Source organism: Hyposmocoma kahamanoa, unplaced genomic scaffold, assembly GCF_003589595.1.
Source record: "Hyposmocoma kahamanoa isolate Upper Pololo Valley unplaced genomic scaffold, ASM358959v1 80, whole genome shotgun sequence".
NCBI classification, from domain to species: Eukaryota; Metazoa; Arthropoda; class Insecta; order Lepidoptera; family Cosmopterigidae; genus Hyposmocoma; species Hyposmocoma kahamanoa.
In genome coordinates this window covers 9851729-9869451 of record NW_020654051.1, presented here as the reverse complement: position 1 = coordinate 9869451, position 17723 = coordinate 9851729, and the positions used below count along the sequence as shown (strand labels likewise).

General features: G+C 34.7%; 2 protein-coding genes across 2 annotated transcripts in view; one reads left to right on the top strand and one right to left on the bottom strand.

Annotated features, from left to right (window-relative positions):
• Positions 1 to 4327: 4327 nt before the first annotated feature.
• Positions 4328 to 17723, bottom strand: part of LOC113233968 (histone deacetylase complex subunit SAP130) — a 28345-nt gene continuing 14949 nt past the window's right edge. The window contains exons 7-11 of the mRNA XM_026469204.1: positions 12934 to 12985; positions 6591 to 6679; positions 5662 to 5849; positions 5378 to 5500; positions 4328 to 5285 (exon numbers count right to left, since the gene is read on the bottom strand). Coding sequence (XP_026324989.1) covers positions 5133 to 5285; positions 5378 to 5500; positions 5662 to 5849; positions 6591 to 6679; positions 12934 to 12985 — 605 coding nt within the window. The 3' untranslated portion in view covers positions 4328 to 5132. The remainder of the gene's footprint in view (positions 5286 to 5377; positions 5501 to 5661; positions 5850 to 6590; positions 6680 to 12933; positions 12986 to 17723) is intronic.
• On the top strand, positions 9603 to 14579 carry LOC113233793. The gene is made up of 8 exons (XM_026468995.1): positions 9603 to 9880; positions 10463 to 10584; positions 10700 to 11019; positions 11109 to 11368; positions 12390 to 12559; positions 12656 to 12809; positions 13474 to 13592; positions 14240 to 14579. Exons 1-8 carry the CDS (start codon positions 9814 to 9816, stop codon positions 14558 to 14560), a joined length of 1533 nt encoding a protein of 510 aa, XP_026324780.1. The 5' UTR covers positions 9603 to 9813; the 3' UTR covers positions 14561 to 14579.

Genomic DNA, 17723 nt, shown 5'->3' with positions numbered 1-17723 from the left:
GCTTCGACTCTACAAGAGAATTGTTGTTAATAAGTCTCTTTGCTTTTCGCGTCACCGAGTCCAAGGCAGCTAACTGCTAATGGGCAGAGCCGTCCCAAAGGTGGCAGCAGTACTCCATACACGATCGAACTTGTGCTTTATACAGATTTAAAAGCTGTTCAGGTGTGAAGTACCGCCTGACCTTTTAAGCATGCCTAGTTTTCTGACAGCAGTTTTTGCCAAGCACTCGATGTATCGCCCAAAGTTGAGGTTAGACGATAAGTCCACACCAAGTAACTCAAGGTGGTCCCTTATCGGCACGGATACGTCTCGGATAGTCGGAATATGGTGCAGGGAACCCCGTTTTGATGTGAAAAGACACGCCTGTGTTTTAGCCGCATTAAGCCTGACCCTGTTCGTATCTCCCCAGCCGGAATCCGCTAACAGGTTCGGGTTCAACCGGGTGACCATCGCCTCTTGTTTACACCTCTTCGCTGTTGTCTCGGGCGTCTGGCATATAACTCTCTACCACTGTGCTGTCGTCTGCGTACCCAAAGATACCGGGCATCAGTAGCAGGTCGTTGATATGCAGCAAAAATAGAGTGGCGGAGAGGACAGATCCCTGAGGTACACCGGCATTTATACCATGAGGAGCAGAAGAGTAACCATCTACAACTACACGAATTGACCTATCCTTCAGAAAATCGCATATCCATGTGCAAAAGCCAACAGGAATTCCGTAAGCTGGAAGCTTGTTTAACAGGCTATCATGCCAAACCCTATCAAAGGTCTTCGATATGTCGAGAGACACGGCAAGCGATTCACCGCGTTACTCGTCAGGCTCGCCCCATAAATGTGTGGCATACGCAAGAAGATCCCCAGTAGATCGACCACGGCGAAAACCTTATTATCGAACACTGAGAAGATCGTTCGTTACATTCGAGCTATCCAAGGAGACGGCTGTTCAATACACGCTCCATAGTCTTACAGAGTACGAATATGGAGTTGATTGCGATAGGTCAATAAATAGATGGTCGATAATGATTCATTTATACTTAAACATTTTGTTGTCTTTGTTTAACTACTACGTGCCGTCGTAAGCCAAAAGAGATAGCACTGAATTGATTTATGTCAAACACGGGAATTGAAAATACGTAAGGTCATTTTAAATGCCAACTGTCCTCATTTTGCCATTTTTGGAGTATCCTTTGATAACCGTTTCCAGTTGTCAAAAGGAAGTACATCAAATGTGAAAACCAATGTTTGACGAAAGATTTTAGTGAATTATTCGCATGAGTTGTAATGAAATGGACAAAAATATTGACAGTGAGTACAATTAAGTATTGATTAAAATGCGTCGCTGCGGCATTAAGGGGTGCGGCAGTAGAAAAGGCCGAAATCATCCGAATGTTACATTACACGGCATGTGTTATTTTTTTGTCTATAAATCACAATAGCCCAAATATCTCAAGTAATTAGACTAATTTATAATTTATTCATAACTCTTGCCGAATTTTGCTTTGGTTACTTTCGGTTGCCAGTTTGTTAGTAGCATTTTGAAGATTGATGATAACGATTATTTTAAAATAGTGTTGTTCTTGTAATATCGATAATTTGTCTGCACACATTATCGATATTCTGTTATCACTACGAGGTTTTTATTATTTCATTATTATTATTTTTATAGATTACCTTCAAATGAAAAAGAAAGTAAGAATGGTTGGAAATTATAGGATTGCCGAACATAAACATTGGATCAAATATCACATTCGTTCGTTCGCTCCATTTTGAAGAGTCAAATTTTAATAGAACTTTGAATGTAACTAGATTACATGATAATGCAATTTCATCGTCGCATTTATTGGTAAATAATTTTATATTCAATTTTGAGTAAACAAGAGACATTGCTAGGCATTCTCAGTTCCTTAAATCCATCCACTCGTTTCGTAAGGCCCGTTGATTAGTTCCATGGCTTAGTTGGCATAGTGTCTGTCACGGTTGACTGGAAAACGTTGGTTCGAATCCAGCCGGATCGTAACAATTTTTTGTAACTGTTCGATCTTTAAGAAACTAGTGGTACTTTAATAACTGCCTCCGTGGCCGAACGGTTACCATACCGGACTGCCACGCAGAGGTCCCAGGTTCGATTCCCGGGCCGGGAGAAATATTTGTATGGCCTACAATTATTTCTCTCGTGAGTTTGGGTGTAATTTGTGGTTGTCTATATGTGTGTCCATGGCACCTGCGACACAGGGTTTCCCTAGTGCGGGGCTATGTTGAGTGTGTGCGTTATTTATTATTAAAAAAAAAAAAGGAGTAATTTCACAAAAATAATTGAATATCATGGTGGTCAAACATCGTAACTTAAAAATTACGGACAAAGTAATTTAAAAATGTGTGTTAATATGTATAATAAAATATCACTCAATATTAAATTATTAGACTCATGTTTGTTTATAACGAAGTTATGTAAGTGATTAAATGATAATTTTTTTATGACAGGAAATAAGATGTAAAATTTTATCTTGATTTTAATAATTCTTGGCAAATTTAATTTGTAACTTGTGACCATTTGTTGTGACATTTTTATTGTCGTGGTAGTTATTAAACTATACATACATATACATACATATATTAATATGGTTATGTAATACAACATGTTTGTACTGACACTGTCTCTTGCTACATCTTCTGTTATTCCATGTTTTAGGCAAATAAACTTACCTGTTATTAATGTTGTATCTGATTTTAGGAATATCGATAATGTTATTACAATTATATAAGTAATTTTATTTATTTCGAAAATGAAATGGAAAAGAAATTATTTATACATATACTAAATTAAAAAACAGCTTGTAACTATATGGAAACCTTCAAAAAAAATTTAATATCAGTCTTGAGATTGGAAATGCATAGAAATCTTCTGATTTATATTATTTTTCGTAATATGTGAGCATTTAAAAATGCAAAATAATAAATTCAAACTCTCATATCCATCATCCCGGATATTGCACGACAATGAATATTGATCTACTTTAATTAAACATTTTAATTATACTTCACGTAACAAAAAAAACAGTTACAACATTCAAGCCATACATTTACATATCGATATTGACTTATCGATGGTTATGGTACAACACTAAAGAGATCCACCATTTGTGGTGGACATTTTTGGTTTAGGTAGGTACGTTTATTCTGTAGATAGAGCAGCTCCTTTCCTTTATTTTTTTCCATCATCTAGAGCCATATAAAGCTTAGACGATGGAAAAAAAATTCCATAGTCCAGAGCAATGAGATAACAAACCTTTGGAGACGGTAGTCTTGCATCCTTTCATTTCATTTTATCGCTTCTCACGGGGTGAGAGTTCGAGCCATTAAATTTTTTTTTGTTAAATTTACCATTTATCGGTTTATGAGAAATTGCCGTGCGTAGCAAGAAGTAAAAATTACGGATATATATCCTATAGTAAATCAAATAATACAATTTTGTGTCTCATTTACTTTCCAAAAACTCTATTATAATATACATTATAATTACTGGCGCGATTCTGGATTTTTTATGTAAAATTAGGAGCTCCTAAAAACAGTAAAAAAGAGGAAGCTGCAGTATTTCGGGCACATCATGCGGAGTAATAAATACTCTCTACTGCGGCTTATTCTGCAGGAAAAAATCCAGGGCCGCAGAAGGCGTGGTCGTAGGAAAACCACATGGCTTCAAAATCTTGCAGTGGTTCAACATAAGTACCACAGGACAGTTTCGAGCCGCAACTTCACGGACTCAAATTGGCACAATGATAGCCGAGCTCCGATAGGAGATGGCACCCAAGATGTAAAATTTAGTAGGTTAACGGATTTTTGTATCAAATTATGGGTACTTGGTAATCATAACTTTGAAAAATTGTTACATACTACAAATTACGCAAAAAACTTACCAATCTATTTAATTTCGGAGGAATGTGTGCTGCCTTTTAATTCCTCGTATATGATATTTTAACAAATTCAATTATATATATTATTAAAAATTATATATTATAGATATTTTTTAAAAATCAGCTGACCCGAGAAAAGTAACTAAAATATTAAGCATATTTTTTATTTCCTGAAATAGTATATTGTATGATTTTAATGATAATGAGAAGTCAATACACAAAAACATACAACTGTATGTTTCAAAATAAAAAATCAAAATATCCTTACAAAAATACTTTTATTAAATTAAAATAATGAATTAAACACAACTCATTCTCACAGGATTCTCCTATAATTAATTATTTTCTCATTAAAAATTGCCATTGCGTAAATGTACATTATTTACAAAAAAAATATCAAATGGTTTTCTTGCGATAGTTCCGTTGAAATGACAGTCATCGTCGTTGTGATTTGCTTTTATAAAATGAACTATTAAGTTTACGCGCTTTGCGCAATATCAGCACTCTATCTTGCCAAGCAAAATTACGTCTGAAGTCTTGATGACGTCAACTCACCGAATATAGCTCAACTAAAAATTAGTTGCGTAACTAATCCGTTACTGTGTCGCACCTATCGTGAAATTAATAGTACCCCTCCCTATTCTGGCAACACTGCATTCTCAAATCACAAAGCTTGTAATGTCCGTCAAATTGCGCCCCTAATCGAAATAAGTTTTATTTGTCTTGTACTCTTCTTGAATATCCACTAGTGCTTGGTCCTAAACTTGAGCCAAGGCCTTTACTCGTGTTTGCTTTAGAACTTTGTCCTTTACTTGTACTTGGACCAGCACTGTAGAGTCCTTTGCTTGTACTTGGACCATAACTGTTTGAACTTTTACTGCTATGGCCTTTGCCCGCTCTATTTCCTTTAGCTTTACTTAAGCCAGAACTTTTCCAGCTTTTATTTAAACTATGGCTTTTGCTAGTGCTTGGACCTGTACGACTTGATCCTTTACTTGTAGTTGGAATCGCACGATTTGAACCTTTACTTGCGCTTGGCACAGCACTAACATTTGAACCTTTACTTGTGCTTGGAACAATATTTAAGCTAGGTCCTTTACTAGGGCCAGCACTAGTACTGGTGCCCGAACCTTTGCAAGGTCCAGCACTAGTACTGGCGCTTGGTCCCCTGCTTGGACCAGCACCAGAGCTAGTGCTTGGCCTACAAAGGTTAAGCTCATGCTAGGATTGTGATCTATGTTTTCTAAAACACCGCTTATCAGCTTGCCGAGTGAGGATATCGGAGACAAAGGTTCTATGCGTAAATACGCGAAGTAAGTCATCCCGAGCCTCGTGAATGCCTTCGCAAACTATTTTACTTCTTTGAATGTTACCCTGTGAACAAAGAAATGGGTTAGATAGGGGCATTTTATTTATTTGAGCCTTATTTACCAAGAAAATGTGTAAATAAATTACATAGATTGTACCTTGAGCAGTTCTAATAAAGTGTGTGTATGCGGTTGGAGAGCAGTTTGTGCACGGCTGCCGAGATTCTCGAGTTGCTTCAAGAGCGTTGATAACTGGGCCCCTACGTCCGCCTCTAACGATACCTGAAATTAAAAAAAAAAAAAAAAACAATCTATCGTGAACTGTATAATCATAACAATTTAAAATAGAGAATTATGGTAGCGTATTTTATTTTGTTTTATGTAAAACTGAAGTAGTAATTATTTGTGTTGTAATATATCGTGAAATGGAATATGGTGCTTACTAGGTCATCCATTTGAGCCGTGAGATGATGTACTTTCCAGCCTTCTGCGCTAGTTAATACATGTTTTTGACTGGCGATCTGTAGTATGTCTTTGGCCCGGGGCTCTCGCCGTCTCACGTCTGACGGTCGGGTAAAATGCATCGCTGTGCCACGCCAGCCACACACATAGCTAGAGCTTAGAAGGGGTCCTGTAGATAAAGAATTAGATTATAAAAGTGTGTTTGTTTTATAAAGCTCCTATATCGATGCCTCCTACGTAAAGTATCGTATGTCGAAATTGCCAAGTTTACTGGGGAGCGTTTTAAACTTCTGAATTCTCTGAAATAAGCATAATACGTGACTTTAGCATTTCTCACTTTTATTCGGCAAAGCTCGTTACTCACATAGAGTATTATAAAATTCTAGATATTGGTTAGATGATCTATTAGATGATCACTCTATGTGAGTAACGAGTGAATTCAGAACTTTAAAACGCTCCCCTGAAAAGTTACATAGGAGGGGTCGATATATCTGTGTTTAGCTGAAATAAGTGGCTTGCACACATTGACGTATACCATGACAGGCGTAGTACGACTTAGCATTCCGTGACTTGTAGAGAACTTGTTGTAATAACGCACACATTTATAGCTTGACACAATTACACCAAAACGCACGAGAGAAATAAATGTAGGTCATACAAATATTTCTCCCGACACGGGAATCAAACCCGGGACCTCTGCGTGTAACCGTTCGGCCACAGAGGCAGTTGAAATGAAGGTTGGTTATGTATACAAAATGAAACATGTAATGTCGGGCTAACATAAACGGCGTTCCGCGTAGCGGTTTCGCAATGGATCTCATTTGCCGCTTATTATAATATTTTAGCCAGTACAATGGCTGTAAGCGTCACAGCGCGCACCGAAAGAAGTTTTGTAATGTTCTTCACTTACGTTTGGGTGGTTTTACTTCAACAGACGGAGGCGTAGGTGGCGGTTCTTCTGTTTGAAACTCTTGACATTGTCTCACTTCGTTGCTCAATCTGTGAATTAGAGTAAACTTTCGTAGATAGTTGGTTATTACGAGACTTTATAAAAATCACGACCCAAAACCTAAAAACCATACCCACGGCGTACAGAAATGACATATGGCTAGATTTATAGAAAAATATCTGTATTTTACAATGGTATGTGTCGCTTTACTGTGGGTACTAGAACTTATGGAATAAAAAAAAATGTGTTTCTATATAAAAAAAATGTATGTTAGTGCAAAATATTTGTGTTTAGTATTTATTTATTTTCAACTGCCTCTATGGCCGAACGGTTACCATGCCAGACTGCCACGCAGAGGTCCCAGGTTCGATTCCCGGGCCGGGTGAAATATTTGTATGGCCTACATTTATTTCTCTCGTGAGTTTGGGTGTAATTTGTGGTGTGTCAATGGCACCCGCGAACCAGGGTTTCCCTAGTGCGGGGCTATGTTGAGTGTGTACGTTATTAATATTATGATTATTATTATATATTATTATTATTGTTTATCACCCAGAGAATGACATCGGTCGTATGCCTACTATAGCTGACCGCGCAGGGTTCGCGCAAGAGTGTGATGGTACTTATTTTGATAGAAAGTCAGACAATAACCTAATCAGGGTTTTCACATAATTAAAAATATGTTTAATGTCAAATCTTTACTGCCCTGTTACATGTTAACCTCATAGATTTTCAATATTTCATTTAGATAAATTAATAAGTGGTTCATAATTGCATAATTCAAAACTCTTTTTTTTTGTACACAAACATCCTTTTAACTGGTCAGATTATGGGTCATGGATCTTTCATGATTCGTTATCTCTATACGCTGCATACAGCGTATGCTGCGTACAGCAGACACATATGTCTGTGTTCGTGCGCTTTAGTCCAGGCACAGATTACTTAATAGTTACTACGTAATCTATTACTTCACTCTCATACAAAATCGAAATCAATACCTACGCTACAATAGCCTAATAATACACACTGATTAATGACACTAGGCGCTCACTACAAGGAAAAAGGAACCTAAGCACGCGCTCATATAGGTGAAAATAACGTTGCCCGCTGTGTGCAGTCGTGCGGAGCCGAATGCTTATAAATGAACTTGTATGAGCGCTTGCGCCGACGTCAGCGCACTCAGCGGTAGGCACTTATCGCATAACCTTGAGCGAGTGACGGAGCCCTGGTCCGGGCGCATGTGTTTGAGAGTGCGCGCGAGAGTGTACATCTATGTGTCATAATCATAACTCAATTGCGCACATACGATATAAAGTATGGTCACCAATGATCTTAGTATGTAGAATCATTGATGGCTACATAATAATTTGAAGGCTTGACTGACATAACGTTTAGACCATGAATAGCGCTAATATTGACTTTTGAAATCAATATTCCTATCACATTGACTTACAAATAAATGGACGTATGGTCCGCGCTAAAAAGTGTCCGAACTTACAGGGCGTTAAAATTGTATACAGGGCGTCAATCACGCTTTAGTCATCGTTTGTTCGACTGACAGCGCGCTTGTCAATGATGCCGTCTTGTGTAGTAAAACCTTCTAAAAAATACTCAACCAAAGTGAAAAAACAGGGTGGTATATTATCAGTAAGTACTACATTGTGTTATCATAGTTATCATTTAAAAGTGTTATTTTATGCACTAGTATATATAGTATTTAATTTATATTTAAATTAATCGTAAATATAAATTACAAAAGCAATCAAAATAATCAAATAGCTAACTGTCTCTTTCCGACTCATCGCTTGCGTAAAAGACTGAACGAGATCCATCACGTCAATTTCAATTGTTTGAAACACAAGCGTTTGAAATATTTAGAACAAAAATTTCATAGAGTCGCTTTGATGCTAATGTTATTCTTAAAATATTTTTTAATACATGTTAGTAATACTTTCAAATATTGTTGTACTCTTTCTACGGCTCGGGGTTACGAATCAGAAGACCGAAAATACATTTGCCCAAAATAACGTTTGCATGAATTTCCATAATCCCGAAAGTATTTTTTTAGGTTTTTCGGGAGAAATATGTGTATGGCCTATATTCATTTCTCTCGTGAGTTTGGGTGTAATTTGTGGTTGTATATATGTGTGTCAATGGCACCCGCAACACAGGGTTTTCCTAATGCGGGGCAATGTTGAGTGTGTGCGTTATTGTAATTATTACTACTAATTAGTACCTAAGTGTTTATTTTGGAAAGCGTTTCTCTTGCGCAATCAATATCGCGCATTTTAATTTTCTAATTATCTCACAACGGCAAATACCCTTCTACCGTACTACGACTATGAGCCGTACTTTTCATGCACAAGAAACATTTGCAAGAACTATGATCAGTACGATTATGCTTGTTGACGGAATCAACCGTCGTCAGTGATAAACCGTAATAATTATATTGAATCAATGTAAGCACTACGGCATATAGAAAAGTGGTGACGTTTTTGGGCGCAGTATAATTTCAGTACTATGCACGAACGGGTTAAGAAAATGGAAAGAAAAGAAAGGAAACCACACAGAAAAAAAGGATTTCTACTAATAAGAAAGAGCAATTTCTCAAAATATTTGCTAATTCTGAAAACATATTTATTTAAAGTAATAAAATATTGTCATTACAAAGATACTGCTTATCTTTTTCTAATACAATTTTACTCTTAACTTTATTCTAACTTTGAGACAAATACGTTCACTTCAAGATTTTATTTCATTTCTAATCAATTAATTGGACATTACTTACATCAAGAAATTTTTTCCTCTTACATCAAATCTAAATAATCTCAAATGAATCCCCAATTTCTTGGATGTATTTTAAGAAAATATTTTCTTAGACAAAAAAAAAGTTATTTTGCTAATAAGAGTAATATTCTAAATTCGAGAATACATTTTTTATGGCAACATTTTGCTTTGTCATTTTCAATCATGTCGTGACATGTTGAAAACGCGCGCGCTCCGTCTCCGTGGCCGTGGTATCTGCGATTGAAGAAGCCATCCATAAATCAATAGCCAATTATTTAAAATGTGAAGCAAAGTGAACTATACTTACTTAGTTTTACTTGAAATCTTAAAAAGGTAAGGCAAGGAGAATAAAATCTTAAAAAGGAACTGATTTTTCTATTTGTTGTTTGTGGAAACAGTAATGGATTCGTTGAAAGAACTTTTGGAATCGTGGAATATACCACAAGTTGTAGTGACCAATTTTATTGGTGAGTGATTTGATGTTATTATGAATTAATTGTGTAAGTATTACATTTTTATGCGCATGATGATATTTTGTACGTAACGTTGAATGTAAGCGTAAAATGGAGGGATCTTAGACGAACTTTTCCTAGAAATAGGTATACACTATACTTAAACATGGGATTATTTAATTTATGAGTTTTTATGTAAATAATCTCTGTTTAGAATCCCGATTTAATGTCGTCATTGTTTATTAAAAATAATGTATCTACCTTTGAAATGACTTTTTTGAATGATTTGAAATTCGACAATTAGCATTTTACAATAGAAACTAACTTTTAACTGCCTCTGTGGCGGTTACCTTGCCGGACGCAGAGGTCCCAGGTTCGATTCCTGGGCCGGGAGAAATATTTATACGGCCTAGTTTGGGTGCAGTTTGTGGTTGTCTATGTGTGTGTTCATGGCACCCGCGACACAGGGTTTCCCTAGTGCGGGGTATATTCAGTGTATGTGTTATTGAGTGTGTGTGTTATTAAACTAGAAGTAAAATACATAAAAAGATATTTGATTTAATTTGACTTTATTTACAAACTTGACTACTTTTGCAGAGAATGGTATAACGATTGAACATTTCCCCAAATTAAAACTAGACAATTTGAAAGAATTATGCCCACATATGGGGACTAGACTATCTTTAGAGGAAAAGATAGGGGAGCTTATTACTGCACAGGTGAGGGACCTGTATGTTTAAGTTAAAAAATTTAGTTGAAAGTGCTTTCATACTGACATCTTAACATAGCTTGACTATAAAATACACAAAATAGTCTATTTTTTTAACTTTACAGGCAACGACAGATGCAGTATCTGAATCAACTGATGATCAAGTCATTATTACTCCCACCTCCAGTAAATTTGAGACAAGCACCAGTGATGCCGGTTTATTAGTTTCATTAGATGAACTACAAGTGGTCGACGTCTTGGAAACAACCAAAAGTGTATCTAGAAAAACATTTCCACATTTTGATTTGGAGACACTACTGCATACGTCAGCAGGTGGCAATAGTATTTTAAAATACTATGAAACATATGGTTTTCTCAATAATACCAAGAGAAACCAGTTGACCGATATAATTATAAAACATATATACACATACATTGTCAATTAGTAAGTATATACTGTATATATTAGTAAGTATATACTGTGTTCTGATTACTTTTACACTTCCCAATAATACATCACTCAAATTTTTTTAGCCGGATAACCTATGAAGAATATAATATTATATCTGCGAAAATAATATCACTGTTTCCAAAGGAGTCAATAGGCACTTATTTTACCAAACCTATAAAAAAAAATAATTCATTTAATGGACGTTCTACAGTAGCACGAGGAAAATTGGTAGACAAAGTCCGTAACCTTCTGTATAAATATGGAGACCACACACACAAGCGACAATCTGGCACTCTAGAAAATGCTCCACCGTTTAAAAGACAGTATATTCAAGGTTTGCAAGGTAATTTTTTTTTTAAATGGGCTTGCAATTAAACCCACTGACTTTCACTGGGTTAAAGCAATTTATGAACCTATTTAGGTATTTGAGAGTAGGTATTCTAAGTCGCATCATTCTGGGTATTTAATACAGGTAAATGTAACTCTAAATCCTCTGTAAGTGGGCCCCATTTACAGTGGTCCAAAAATTTTTCTACATATAGGAGTAACAACCCATTTAAAATAAATATTAGTTTACCAAAAATCAATAGCTTAAGTTATGATTTTTTTATGTACTTTCTTGAAAATTTTCTACTCTAGTCAAAAGTTTAAAACTAGTCTATTTTGAAAATTATTCCACTAAATTAATTGAAATTTGGTATTAAAGTAGTAGTAACCATGTAGCTAGCATGCAATGAACCATTTTTGTGTTTGTTCTTAGATTGCTCCGTTATTTTTTAGTCAATTCATGTTCATGAGTTTCTACAATTTTAACTCTCTAATGGTCATAATGTACACAAAAAGAAAATGTTTAAAAACATATGTATAGAGAACTTCTGATAAATAGATAGGTTTGAGAATAATTTCATGTAAATCTGAGCTGAACCAATGTTTTCTTTTGAGAAATTAAGTTAAAATTGTTTGAATAACGATTATGATACTGGTGGTGGTTTTAATGACTAGAGTAGAAAATATTGAAAAGGTATGGATGGCAACATATCAAGTTTCACATTGATGTATCTTGTTCCGTTGCACTGGAGGCGATTTTCAAATAAAAATGTGTGGTCTGATGTGCTATTGAATGTACATAAATAATCATGACTTCTAAACTATTGAATTTTGCTGAACTAATGTTTATTTTCAATAGGTTGTTTTGTTACTATGTCTTCTATCTAAAAAAATCTATAATATTATTATTATTAGATAGGAACAGGTACTTACGTGGGAAAGGCATTTGTCAGCTGATTGAAATGCAGGTAAATAATGAAAGTCTTACAAAACATTTCAATAAGGATTAAATGAAACACTAACATGATTTTTTTTAGATTTACATTTAAGAGATATACTGTTTCTCAACAATAACACCGAACCATGGGGTGAAGTAATACAAAAATGGAAAGATACATTTAAAGTTCGAAAAGAAAGTGAACACAAGAGCGTTCATGAGTTTCTACAAGACTGGAAAATATTATCAGACCAAAGAAGTGACATATTGGTATGTAATCTGTTTTCATATGTTTTACGTTTTATTTCTGAGCTATCCATCTTGACGCAGACCAATCATTTTGACAACTATGATATTTGTTTTCAGATAAACATTGACTTCGACTTGTTGTATCCAGAAAAAGGGCTGAATTTTTATTTAAATTGGAAAATATTTTTCGAAAAAATTATTGCTTTTAAACCGAACAGAGACGAAAGGATCTTGAACCTTATTGAGTCACTGAAAAATTTAGATAATGATTGTAAGTGTCCGTTTTTAATTTTATAAAGCTTGAGATAGAATTAGTAAAATAAATAATAATAATAATAATAAGAAAATGTTTATTTCAGTAATGCAATTAACTTTACATTAACAGTGGATGGTACCTTCTATTAAGCTTGTCAAGCGTCAGTGTCAGGAGGTACCGCTCTTCCATAGCTATAAATTCACATTTAACATTTTTAACTTAGTCTGTCTGTCCGTCGGTCCGTCTGTCCGTCGGTCCGTCTGTCCGTCGGTCCGTCTGTCCGTCCGTCCGTCCGTCTGTCTGTCTGTCTGTCTGTCTGTCCGTCCGTCCGTCCGTCCGTCCGTCCATCCGTCCGTCCGTCCGTCCGTCCGTCCGTCCGTCCGTCCGTCCGTCCGTGTGTCAGTGTGTGCGTGTGTGTCCGTGCGTGCGTGCGTGCGTTCGTCCGTCCGTCCGTCCGATCGATTGGATCGATTGGGCCGATCGATTGAATTGTCTGTTTGCAAATGTTGTATTTACTTGAGGTACTTTTACCACAATGTCTTTCCTTCTTCTCTTCGAAATATTTAGATCTAGTTTAGAGGCCTACGTTGTCTGATTACAGTTTGAGTGGTATACAGTTTCGCTACAGTGGCTAAATTTGATAGATAAAATTGTATAATATTATTTTCAATTGTTACAGTAACACTTCCTGCTGAGCTTAAAATACTCGCACATCTGGTGCCTCCAAAGGGAAGAATTTCAAAAAAAATTAAGTTCACTACTCAGGAAGCAATTGACTCCTTATATATTTGTGTGCCGGTATGTTTTTTTTAATAGCCCCGCCCTAGGGAAACCCTGTGTCGCGGGTGCCATGGATATACACATAAACCATCACAAATTACACTCAAACTCACGAGAGAAATAAATTTAGGCCATACAAATATTTCTCCGAGCCCGGGAATCGAACCTGGGACCTCTGCGTTGGCAGTTCGGCATGGTAACCTTTCGGCCACGGAGGAATTTATAATGTCGACTCATCCGAAGTCCGATATGATTATATAACGAAGAGAATAAGTACGTTACGAGAATAATTTCGTTATTCAAACTAAGGCCTGTGTAAAGGCGTTTTGACAATTTATATATCTTATTTCGTTTCGAAAATACAAAATCCAACAACAGTCGATCTGACATTTACAGCGAAGAAGAACAAACGAAATGTACTATGTCCTGAGAACAAGTAGTCTTGCACATATAGATCTTTGTTCTACAGATGAGTAGGTATATATATATATAAAACTGTCTCCTGTATATAATATATATATGTATTTTTTGTTTTCAATATTTATGCCTCATAATTATGCCTCATTTATAATATTACTTTGTGGTAAAGATTGGCTCACAAATCTGTTGTGGCTACTTATTATGTTTCATTCATTATGTACTCTTAATACTATCTTAATTTCTAGAATGCTGGCGATATAGACCAAGTAATCAAAGAACAAAAACAAAAGGCGACAAGCAAGAAATTGTCTGTTCAACCCTATGTTATACTCCAGGGATCTTTGCTAGAGTGTGGTTCACCGTTACTAATAGTAGATGATGTAAGATATCAATTTTTAACCATAACAAAAGCTTTTGATACTCTTTTTAAACTTTACCATACCTTCAACGTTAGATATCCCAGAGCAGGCGACCATTTATATTTGATCATACAAAGATGTGTATATAATATAGAAACTAAGTACGATAACGTCGTACCGTATATAATTGACGTTTTGAATATGTGATTTAGCTAAACACCACTTTCAAGGTTTCATAAACTCAATCAGAGCAGGGCCCACTCCCAATTGAGTTGTTCATGCTATTCTTTGAAAAAAAAAACAGTTTATACACAGACTTTCAATTAGAAAGAATTTTCTTACCACTTCTAACTCAGTTACGACAATTTATGCAACAATAATTGCTACAAGTGATATTTACAATATTGTTAACCTGATCAATCTCCGACTAAAACTCTCTGTGTTTCGCTTATTGTCAAAATGGATTTGAACTGTAATTACTGTCACAAAATACTTCATGATTTTAAGCAATACATTTTTCATTTAGAAACTATCCATAAAATAGGTAACTATTTTGTCTGCCCTTTTGAGAGTTGTAAAAGAACATATGATAAAAAAAATCGTTTTAAAAATCATTTAACAACGTGTTACAATTCAAATCGCAATAGGAATAGTACTTCTTGTGACAATAGTATTAATATCAGTAACTCCATCCTGTCCGAACAAAGTTCATTTCCAAGTACCAATGATACACACCAATCTTTTGACACATCACCGTCGAATGATAAAGACACTGGAAATGAATCTTTTATAAAATCTGTAAAATCATACTTAAATATATTTGTATGCAATTTATATGGGTTTGTTAGTTTACCAAGATCTTTAATACAAACTTTGATAGAATTAGTTCAAACCTTAATCCACAACATCACTTCAAATATACACGAAACAGTTAATAACGAACATATAGATGCCACTAAAAGAAACATTATTGTAATAGAAATGATATTAGCATTACCAGACATATTTAAAGACTACGATACAGAATATAAGCGCTTGAAAAATTTAGTTGACAATGAGTATTATGTAGCCCCTGTAGAAGTAAAGATCGGAACTGTCAAAGATCGACGTAGTGAAAATAATGATGTAACAATGATGCTAAAGGAACGAAAACTTTATATGACACCACTTAGACAAACATTAAGCAATTTTTTAAACTTACCTGGAGTACTTTCTCACATTCTTAATTATCAACAGATGCTTTTGGACGAGAGTAATGTAAGTAACGGTGATGTGATTCGAAATGTGATTCAAGGATCGTTGTGGAAAGAACTTTCGGCTAATATAGACAAAGATAGTATCGTTATCCCTTTAATTTTGTATTTTGATGATTTTGAAAGTGGCTATGCCCTAGGAAGCCACGCTGGCGAATATAAGTTAGGTGCAGTTTATATTTCTATTGCAACTATTCCGCCAGAACAATCAAGTAGGTTAGAAAATATTTTTGTGACTCAAGTATTTTATTCAAAGGACAGAGTATTTTTTGGCAATGGGGCAATTTTTAACAAATTAATTGAAGAACTTAAGTTTTTAGAAGAAGTTGGCGTTGGTGTTTTATTGTCCAAAAATATCATTACAGTAAAATTTGTATTAATAACTTTATCTGGAGATAACTTAGGACTCCACGGCATATTAGGACTTTTCGAAAGCTTTATGGCTACATATTTCTGCAGGTTTTGTTTGACTACCAAAACTGAATCTGAAACCCAATCGTGTGAATTAAATAATCTACGAATGCCTTCTGAATACAATCAACATGTTGAAAATCGTATAGGAATTAAAGAAATATGTGTTTGGAATAATTTGAAATATTTTCATATTTACAATAATGTTACATGTGATGTGATGCATGATCTTACGGAAGGGGTACTAAGGTATGGAATGGCCCTTGTAATTAGAAGTCTAATAGATAAAGGATATTTCTCACTAGATCATCTGAATTCTAGGATAAAGTACTTTAAGTACAATACTAATGAGAAAAACACACCACCACCAATCAATAATCAACACTTATTAAACAAAAGTTTAACTATATCTGCTTCTGAAATGTTATGCCTTACAAGAAATTTTGCTTTTGTGGTTGGAGATTTAGTTGAAAATAACGACCCCGTTTGGAACTATTATTTAATATTATTGGAAATAACAAATGTTCTCACTTCACATTCGTTTACTTCAGACCTAATAGATTACTTAAAAAGTATTATTGAAGAACATCACCAGCAATACCTTAATTTATTTCAAAGTAAATTAAAACCCAAACATCATTTCCTTATTCATTACCCTACAATTATAAAAAAAATTGGGCCGCCTATACTTATAAGTGCTTTTAAATACGAAGCGAAACACAAAGAGTTAAAAAAGGTTTGTCAGTCAATAACATCACGAAAAGATCTTCCTCAATCTGTTATGAAACGTTGTCAACTAAAACAAAGTTTTCGATATGCAACTGAGAAAGGTTTGACGGATAATCTTTTGTATGGTAAATATGAATTTGATGAAGGCCACTGTGGTGCAGACAATTGCATTTATGTTGATTGGTGTGAATTAAACGGAATTAGGTATACCGTAAATAATGTTTTGCTACAAGATATAATTGAGGATATTCCCAAATATTATATTGTTAACAAAATAATGATTAATCATTGTACTAATGACATATTATTTAAATGTTTTTTTTTAGATATTGTTCATTATAATGCTCATTTCAGAGCATATAAAGTAATACAAACAACACGTAGTCGTACTATTGCGTATGTAGACTTGTACACAAATTTAATTTCTGTACTGTATAAAGTAAAATTGGATTCCTATGTTAAAGTTGATTTTTGATGTATATTATATTGTACTGTGATGTCGACAAAACGAGTACGTGCAAATCCAAAGCTATTTCAGTGTTATGAGTAGGTACAGTCGCTGTATGAAGATTTATTATTTTGATTTCGGCTGTTTTAGTGTGATTGTTTAAATTATTCAGAAGGGTTGTTGCAGTGCAAATTTATATAAAATAAGTAAGTTACGTAAACAAGCCCTAAGGTTTATTGAATTATGGTTTGTCACACATATATGCATATATGTATGTAGGGACACGAATTTTATTTCTGTGAGTTTTAATTTAATTTTCTATGTTAAAGTTTTTCATGTCAATAATTCATTTTGTATTTCACTAATATTATGCCAGTATTGTATACGTGTACGAAAAATAAACGTTTTTTAATTTATTTCCTAAATAAGTATAATCTTTTTATTATTTAAGTCGTTTTGTGTCAAGTATTTTAAGCCTGCAATTTTATTTTGTTTAAATTTGTGAACAATTCTCAAAAAAATACAACCG

Excerpts from the sequence above, each read along its gene's own strand:
- LOC113233793 (XM_026468995.1), top strand. The coding sequence starts at position 9,814 with ATGGATTCGTTGAAAGAACTTTTGGAATCGTGGAATATACCACAAGTT. Across the intron at positions 10,585-10,699 it reads GGGAGCTTATTACTGCACAG|GCAACGACAGATGCAGTATC; the intron begins GTGAGGGACCTG and ends TTAACTTTACAG. Across the intron at positions 12,810-13,473 it reads GAAAAATTTAGATAATGATT|TAACACTTCCTGCTGAGCTT; the intron begins GTAAGTGTCCGT and ends CAATTGTTACAG.